Below are 8,998 nucleotides of genomic sequence, written 5' to 3'. Positions count from 1 at the left end.
ATTTAGCGCCGGCCGAGCCCACGGGTGCGCGGCCCCGCGGGGATCACGCCGAGGGGAGAGGAGCTGACGCTGCGCCCACCCTGGGGGGGCGAGGGGGCTCCGAGGACGGTGGTGGTGGGCTGTAGGGGGGCACGGGTGCGTTTTTCCCGTGGCACAAGCACGTTTTGCCCCCCCTTTGCAGGCACTGGAGCCGGCAGACACGCGCAGGGCTGTCCGGGGAGCACGGACCGGGCAGGGGACACCACGGTACCGACGGCGAGGGGGCGGCACGGCTACAGCTGGAGCAACCGGGGCCGGGAAGTGAACCCCCCCACCGCCGCCCTCCTCCCCCCCGCGCCTGCCCGCTTCGCTCAGGGTCAGCTCCGACGCCACTTGTCCTTAATGATGTCATCGCAAGCGCTGATGACGTCATGCTGCCGTCCCCAGCCCTTTGCGGATGCCCCCAGCCCATAATAGAGCAGGGCACGGCGGGGGGGGCCTCCCTTCCTTCCCCCCCACCCCTCCCCTGGGGCCTTATTCCAACACTGGGAACATCCTGGGGGGGCGCAGGGACTGGGGGCGCAGCATGGGGTGGGGACGGGGAGGGGGCCAAACCCTTCTGGGGGGGGCTCAGTCCTGCCACGCGGGGCGGGGGCGATGTTTTTGGGTCCCCCCCACCCCACTCCGCCACCCACGGGCCCGTCCGCCGTGGGCCCCCCCGGGTAGGTGCCGGTGCGCACAGGGGAAATGCCGACCGTCGGTGCAGGAGGCCTGAGGGACACCCAGGGAGGAGGTGGCACGGTCCGAGGGGGCGCACGGTCCCTGGGGATGGGGACAGGGTTAGGGACAGGACCGACGACGGGGCCGACAGAGCCGCCAGGAAGAAGTGGCGGCACGGAGCGACCCGACGGCGCGTCCCCGCTCGGGCTCGAAGGAGACGCCGGAGCTTAAAGAGGCTGAAGGATGGCTGGGGCTGCGCGGCGCCGAGACGGATGCTAACGCCGATGGGACTGACTGTAGCGAGCGCGGCCCCATCAATAAACTCGGCACCGGGAGCTTTCCCAGCACCTTCCCCGCACCCCTCGACTCCTGCCCGGGTACCCCCTGGACACCCCGGCTCCTCGCTGGGGACACACGAGGGGGCCCTGAGCTGTCCCCGCCGTCGGTGAAGTGTCCTCGCACTGCCGCGCTGCCCTCTCCGCACCCGGGGCCGGAGGAGGCCGGGACTCCCGAGCTCATTGGGGTCTTTTACCCTTTTTCCCGGCAGCCAGGAGCCCCCCCCAGAGATAGCGGGACTGGGGAGGAGCGAAGGGAAACGCGGCTCGGTGCGCACGGAGGGGCCCGGCTTGACCCGGGCTTGGCTTGGGAAAGACGGCCCGTCTATGCCCCAAAACCGTTCCTCATGTCGCGACATGCATAAGAAGTGGCGATATGGCCGCGAAAGCCTTGTGCCTGCTGCAGGGTGGCGGGCGGGCAGAGCCGCGGGGTGTGCGAGGGGAAGGGGGCAGCGCCCCGGACCCCCGGGGGTCCCCCCTGTGCCTGTCCCCCTGTGCCGGTCCCCCTCGTGTGACCGGGGCCGGGCCCGGGGGTGTCGCAGCCCCGTTTCGGGGCCTTCCCGGGGAGCAGAGGAGTGAGGCTGCGATTCCTGCCCCAGCCCCAGAATCGGGAAGAAAAAGCCTTTCCTTTCAGCAGAGACTCATGCATCAAACTTCAATTTTCCGGACGATTGAATTAGTGATTTTTTTTCTCCTGAACTAAAATACACTTAAGTCTTTGGGATTAATTACCACGTTCTGGTCCCTCAGACTGTAGTATTAGTTATCGTTGCCATATTCGACATCAGCCCTGACACCTCATAAAATAAGGAACTGAATTTCACTGACTCAACCTGCTTTAGCCCTGTTGGATAATTCAGGAGGGGGGCTTTATTCTCCGTCTGGGAGCCCTGTGTGAAGTGAACAAGATCAAATATGGATCTCCTCCACCCTCCACCCCCCTCAAAAAAAAAAAAAAAAAAAAAAAAAAAAAGAATGACAAAAACCCCCAAAGGGTAGCATTTCCAAGCAGACAACACCCCCCCCGCCCCCTCCCCTCCCGCCTCCCTCCCACCTCCAAACGAAATCCAAGGCAGTGCCAGCTTTGGGGATGAAGGATGGGGAAGAGGGGGCGCAGCGCCCGCTCCGGCGCTTGAGAAATGGGCTTTTCGCCGGCAGGGAAAATCGTGGGCCGGGGTGCGGGCTTGGCCGAGGCCCCCCCCCGGGAAAAGGGAGATGTGCCCGAGGTGGGGGGAGCCTCGCCCCCGGCCCCGGCCCGCTCCCAGCGCCCGCACCGGGGTTCGGACCCACGGCCGCCCGCACCCACGGGGGGTCCCGAGCACCGAAGGGGTGGGCACGGGGGGGGGGGGGGCAGCCGGGTCTCCAGCCCATCCTCGCAAAGCCCCCGCAGTGCTAACGCACCCCGTTTTTGCCAAACTTCGCTTTTTTTCACTCCCACGGACCCGGAGGTCGGGGAGCCCGCTTTCCCCCGGTTTATACTTTTTCTTTTTCCCGGCGGGAATTCCGCGTTCCCCGCTCGAATCCGGACCCTTTTCGTCCCGATTCGTTTGGGAAAAGGGAATCCCCTCCTCGCCCCCCCCTTTTGCCACCCCTTGCCCCAACGAGGAGCCGGAGCTTCCCGGGGGGCAGCGAGGAGCCGGCCCCGGGCACGGCGCCGAGGAGCTCCGCAACCTCCCGACCCTCTGCGATCCCCTTTGCCGGGGGCCGGGTGGGAAAACGGGATCGGTTCTGCCCCCCCGGGACCCCCTCCGGGTCCGGGAGAAGGCCAGAAAATAGGAACGGCCCCGGGGGGCTCGGGAACTCGGGGACCCAGCTCCCGTCCCGGCGGCTCCCCCGCCGGCGGGCCCGGCCGGTTGTAGGGGACTGGGAAATTTAGGGGGGGGTCTCGAGGGTTGTAGGGTTGTAGGGGGGGTGGGCACGGCCCCCGCCCGCTGCCGGAGCACGGAACCGGCTGGGAGAAGCTGCGGCTGGCTCAGCCCCGCAGGGCCCGATTCCGCGCTGGCTCCGCGTCCCTACTGCTGCTGCGGAGAGACAGAGAGAGAAAGGAGATTAAAAAGAAGGTGAACAAAAATAAAAAAGCCCCACCCGATTCCGAAGTGTGCCTACAATTCGAGGGAGAGCAAACCCCGGGCAATAAATCTAGGCGGCTAGGTAATCCCAGGAAACGGCGCGTTTAAAAATGCATGACAAATGAGGGGCACAAGCCGGCGCTCGGTTTTTAAGCTAAATATATATATATATATACACAGACACAATAAAAAGCTTGCTGTTTTTTTTTTTTTTTTCTCTTTTGTTTCTTTTTTTTTTTTTTTTTATGTACGCAAATTAACTCACCCAAATCCCGGCTATTTGGAAATAGGGGGCGAGCCAAATGAGCACGCTGCAAATCTTGGGGAGGAGGCATTATTTACCAACCCGCCCCAGCCACGTGTGGCAAACTTCGCCGGGTTCAGGGCGGCCCGGCAGCTCTGCTGTTTGCACACACGAGTCAATAGATGAGAAATCCAAATTAACTCCGAGCCTGTTTTCCATAGACCCAGCCACCCTTTTTTTATTTCTTGGTTATATTGAATTGTAGTGTTTGCAGCCTCATTAAATCCATTCCAAGACAAAAGAATAAAAGGCTGGGGGGAGGGAGGGGGCAGGAGAGGAGGGGGATGAGGAGAGGGAATGGGGAAAAAAAAAAAAAGAACAGATAAAGAAAACAAATAAAGCCCTTTAACTAGATCTTCACATAAATGTCACAGTTTCTCAGCATTTACGATTTGCCTGTTTAGCATAAAAACACTTAAGGACAAGATTGAAGGCTTTCCGAGAGATCTGGACAGAAGTCAAACCTATCAGTCGGAGGAAAAAAAAAAGAAACAAACAAAAAAAAATAGGGGATGGGAGGGTGGGGGCGGGAGGTGGCGGAAAACAAGTGCTCCTCCAAATAATACTAAAGAAAAGTGGATTTCATTGTAATTCATAGGCTTGTTCCAAATACCAAGAGAGAAAGAGAGAAGAATAGAAGCGCACAGATGCCCCGACGAAGGGAGAACAGCTCTGCTCCCATTGTTGCGGAGTTAAACAGTGGAAGGGAGGGTTAACCTAATCCATCAAATTGTCTGGAAATTGTGAAGAAAATTCAAAAACCATATGGTCTCCAAGCGCTCGCCTTCTCTCTGCTGCGGAGGGGCACGCTTGTTTCAGCATGGCGAACCGCAGGAGGCTGTATATGCTCCATTGTCGCTTGTCACTTCAGAGAAGAGGGCTCATTTGTCCCCAGTTTTCATGCTTTACGCTAAAAATTACAACCCCATCCATTCTCAAAGAGGAGAAAGATTTATTTAGCCTCGGAGAAACTGGACCAAAAAAAAAAAAAAAAAAAAAATCCAACCCACAAACCAACCCTGTCTTATCTGGACACTTCTCGGCGGAGCTCTGCCACTGTACACCAGATTTGTCTTTCTCACATAAATTTTGCAAAGAATGGGGAGAAACACGCGTTGCTCGCCTCCAAAAGGCAGCTCACGCTGCCAAGGGAAAACGCATTCAGGGGAGTGTTAATTTTGGAGGAAAAAAAAAAAAAGAGAGAGAGAGAGAGGAAAAAAAAAAAAAAGAAAGAAAAAAAAAGTGAAAGAAAAAAAAAAGGAGAAAAAAAAAAGAAAAAAAAAAAGAGAAAGGAAAAAAAAAAAAAAAAGGGGGAAGGGGAAGGGCCCTTTTTCCAGTTTCCCATCCCCGTGCCCCGTAGGTGCCGCAGAGGCAGAGCCTGTGCCCGGGAGCGGTTGGTGCCGGCCGGCGGGCTGTGGGCAGCTCCCCCCGGCCGCACACGGAGCTGCTTTTGTGCAGAGGGGCCCCAGCTCCTTCCTCGCCCCCCCTCAATCCCTTTTTCCCCTTTTTTTCCCTTTTTTTTTCCCCCCGGGTGGGTGCGGAGGTGCGGGGCGGCCGCCCTATAAACCGGCCCCGGGCAGGCAGCTGCACCTCCAGCCTGGCCGCGCACTTCCACCAGGCAAAGAATTACAATTAAAAAAAATAAAAATAATAAAAAAAAAGGCATATCAAAGTGCTAAAGTTCTCGCCCAGGTGCTCCTCGCCCCTCATTTCCTCGCAGGTAACTGCGCTGCAGAAACTTTAAATGCGAACGGGATGGGGGCGGCTGGGGGGAGCGGCGGCCGCAGCCCGGGGCCGGGGGTTAGTTCACAAAGAAGGACGGTAAAAGTATATTAAAATGGTAAAGATTTTATTGTATCGGAAAAAAGAGCTATCTGTACAATTCTAAGAGACAGTAAATAAAGCGACATTGTCCCTACCGGAACTTAAATAGCAGGCCTTTTAAAATTTGTACAATTCAAACAAAAACAGGTTTTAAATCTGTACATTTTTTTTTTAATTTTTAATTTATAGCGTAATATTTAAATGTATCGATCTTGGGATTTGTTCTTTTTATTTCCGTAGCATGCAAAAAATTCTAAAAAGAGTAAAAAATAATTCTAGGATTTTTTTTTTATTTCTTTTTTTTTTTTTGTTACCACCTTCATATCAAAAATACGAAAGGCAGCTTTTTAATAAAAGCACAACAATAGCAGAAAATGGTAAAAATAGCTTTTAATTGGTAAAATGAGGCAGAAATTGCATTGGAGACAAATCTCTATGCTCTAGGAAAAAAAGAAAGTAGATATTTTTAAACTTGCATTATACCCCATCCCCAAGTTCCCAAGATTGCGAAAGGAAAAAAAATGTTTTTAAAAGGAAAAAAAAATAAAAATAAAAATAAAATTACTTCGTGCACATTTGAAACATGCAAGGAAAGAAAAGTGGCTGATTTCGTGTCGTCGCCGTTTTAAGCCTAACTTAAACCTCCTCTAAAGCGGTTCGTTTCGGAAGTCTTTGGAAACAACCGCCCCCCCCCAGACATCTGGTGGGAGCCGAGTTTGTTCCAAGGTTACGCGTCTCCCTTATGGACGAAATAATCGTAACGGATGGATATTTTTTTAAAAAAATAATGAAAACCTCGAAAAAAAAAATAAAAAATAAAGGGGGGAAGGGGGGGAAAAAAAAATCCAATATATACGTTTAAATATTTATACAGAAGCCGTCCGTAATTGCACCATTCCGAAGATGTGACAGGCGGAGGGATAGCGACTCTACCCTAAATTAATTTTCGCGTGACTGTGGGGGTGTGGGGGGGTGTGTTTGTGTGTGTGTGTGTGTGTGTGTGCCGGGCTGCTGCTGCTTATTGCTCTGACCGAGGAGGAGAAGCCGCCGGGCCGAGCCGTGCCGAGCCGTGCCGGGCCGGGCTGGGGTGGAGAGGGGTGGGGGGGGGGGGGGGAAGAGGCCGGTTTGGAGCCGTCGGGTGGGAAGGGGGAGCGGGCTGAGGGGGGCGTGGGGTGCGGGGGGGAGCCCGGCGGCCGCCCCTCAGTCATCCACGTCGATCTCCACGTCCTCCTCCTCCTCGTCCTCCTCCTCCTCGCTGTCCCGGCGGCTGCGGGGCCGTTCCGTGGGGGGCGAGGCGGGGCGGGGCGGCGGCGGGGCGCCGGGCTCCCGGGCTGCGGGGGGCGGCGGGGGGGAGCCGGGCCGAGTTTTGGCCCGACCCTCGGTGCCGGGCTCCAGCTCGGCCAGGGCTACGATGTCCACGGCGGGGTTGGGGCCCAGCTTTTTGGCGGACTCCACGTCGGCCTTCATCTCCTCCAGGTCGCGTTTGAGCTTGGCGCGGCGGTTTTGGAACCAGGTGATGACCTGGGCGTTGGTGAGCCCCAGCTGCTGGGCGATCTGGTCCCGGTCCGCCGGCGACAGGTATTTTTGGTAGAGGAACCTCTTCTCCAGCTCGTAGATCTGATGGTTGGTGAAGGCCGTCCGCGACTTCCGACGCTTTTTCGGCGTCTGCCGCTGCCCGAAGATCGTCATCCCGTCCCTGCCTGCCGACGAGCCGCCACATTGCCCCCTTTCCTCGACGGCAAACCCCCCCCCCCCCCCCCCCCAATTTTGCTCCTTCCCCTCCCGACCCCTGCCTCTCCGTGGGGAGGCAGCGAGGCTCAGCCTCCGCTCCTCCACCCCCGGAGCCGGCCGTCGTGGCCCTGCCACCCCCTCCTTTTATTCCCCGCTCCACCGAAAAACCCCAAATCCCCGACGGCGCCCCCCACAACCTTTCCTCCACCCCGACCCCGAGGGGACAGCCCCGGGCGCTTCTCCTTACCTTCGGCCGCCTGCAGCACGCTGACTTCCAGCCCCTTGAAGGTTTTGCTGGCCAGCTCCTCCAGGGCGCAGAGAGGAGAGGTTTGGGAGAGCAGCGGCCGGCCGGAGAGGGGCAGCCCGGCCGGGGGGTGCTTGTCGGCGGCGGAGAGCAGGTGGGCAGTCCCGCAGAGCGCGTAACTCCTCCGCACCGACGGCTTGTTGAGGATGTCCTCGATGCTGAAGGGGGTGAGGGGCTTGTTGGAGTTGGCCGGCGGGGGGAGGTGATCCAGAGGGCTCCTCCGGCGTTCTTCCCCCGACGAAGGTTTGGCTTCTTCTTTGGAAGTCATGGTGGGGCCGGGCCGCGCGGGGCTGCCTTCCCCACCCGCCGCGGGGATGCGCTGCCGCGGGGAGAAAACCCCGGCGGGACCGCGGGGGAGAGGCGGAGGAGAGGGCAGCGAGCAAAAGTTGAAGCCCACCTCCAAGGCCGGCGGAGGAGCCCCGGTTCTGCCCGGGGAGAGCCACGTCGGGCGGCCGGCGGGGCGGCCGGGAGCGGAGCTGCCGTCGGTCCCTCGCCGAGAGGTGGTCCTGCCGCACCTCCTGTCCCAGGGTTTCGGGTCGGGGATTTTTCCCTCTCTCTCTCTCTCTCTGTCCTCTCTCTCTCTCTCTCTCTCTCTCTCTCTCCTCTCTCTCTCTCTTCTCTCTTTTCCTCTTCCCGGCTGCTATTTTAAGAAACACCCCAAATCGCAGCACTTTCCCTGCCCTCCCCCCCCGAAACGAATGCCCCCCAAAATAATGAAAATTTTTTTTAAAAAAAAAAAAAGGAAAAAGAAAAAAAAAAAAGACTTCGAAGAGGGGGAGAGCAGCCCTCGCACCGAGACCTCGGACCGGGGGGAAAGAGGCGAGAAGAGACGGGGTAATTGACTATTGCTAACAAGTTATTGTTGATTGGGAGGTAATCAATTATCTTCAATGACACTTTTCGCCCTCTCTCTCTCTCTCTCTCTCTCGCTCTCTCTCTCTCTGTCCAATGCAGGCTTTTGCAAGTTCGGAGACCCATTAATTAGGAGGCGGTATGTAGGTGGAGCCCAGTTGAATTATAATGCTGAATGCACTTGTCATATTCTGGCCCTGCTATTTGTTTGGACATATATATTTTTAAATTACATTACAAACCAGCCTTTATTGCATAAGGATAATACAGTAGAGTGAAAAATAATAATAAGCGAAAACAAAACAAAACAAAAATCCAGCGGTTTCTTTCTTTTTTTTTTTTTTTTTTCGGGTTTTTTATTTCATTTTTTTTTCCGATATATATATATATATATATATTTATTTTTTTTTCTTCTATTTCTCCCTCTTCTTAATTCCGGCTACTAGCTTATCTAAAATGCCTCTCTCGGGCTCTACCCGGAGCCGTTTGGTGTTTTAATGAGGGGAAGAAGGGGAGATGCGTGTTTCCAGGTAAGGCAGACCTTTCCTTTCCAATAAAACCCGAAGATTGCCGCTGATTTTGTCGTGCTCCTCTTTCCCAGCGCCCTGTGCCGGGGGGGTTGCGGGGCCGGGCCCCCTCCAAGTTGCTGCCTGCGGGGGTCGGTGTTCGGGGGCGGGGGGTGCTGCGGTGGGCCCGGCCCGGCTCGGCTCGGCTCGGTTTGGCTCAGATCGGCCTCCCCAGGCACAGAGGGCCGGATTCCAGCCCCAGGCCTTCCCGTGCCAGCCCTCGGGTGGCTCCGGAGTTGGAGGGAGTGTGTGTGTGTGGGGGGGGGCGCGGGGTGCTGCAGGGCTCGGCGCCCACACCCTCGGGGAAAATCAAC

At 56.8% G+C, this 8,998-nt stretch overlaps 1 protein-coding gene across 1 annotated transcript; it reads right to left on the bottom strand.

Moving 5' to 3' along the window:
* Positions 1-6,431: 6,431 nt before the first annotated feature.
* LBX1 (ladybird homeobox 1) lies at positions 6,432-7,534 on the bottom strand. Its single transcript, XM_032190891.1, has 2 exons — positions 7,210-7,534; positions 6,432-6,931 (listed from the first exon to the last, which is right to left on the bottom strand). The coding sequence occupies exons 1-2, from the start codon at positions 7,532-7,534 to the stop codon at positions 6,432-6,434; spliced, it is 825 nt and encodes a 274-aa protein (XP_032046782.1).
* Between the last annotated feature and the right edge of the window lie 1,464 nt (positions 7,535-8,998).

The sequence above is a fragment of the Aythya fuligula genome, chromosome 7 (assembly GCF_009819795.1).
Source record: "Aythya fuligula isolate bAytFul2 chromosome 7, bAytFul2.pri, whole genome shotgun sequence".
Lineage (NCBI taxonomy): Eukaryota > Metazoa > Chordata > Aves > Anseriformes > Anatidae > Aythya > Aythya fuligula.
The sequence above is the reverse complement of the archived record's forward strand: the minus strand, read 5'-3'. Positions and strand labels throughout refer to the sequence as shown.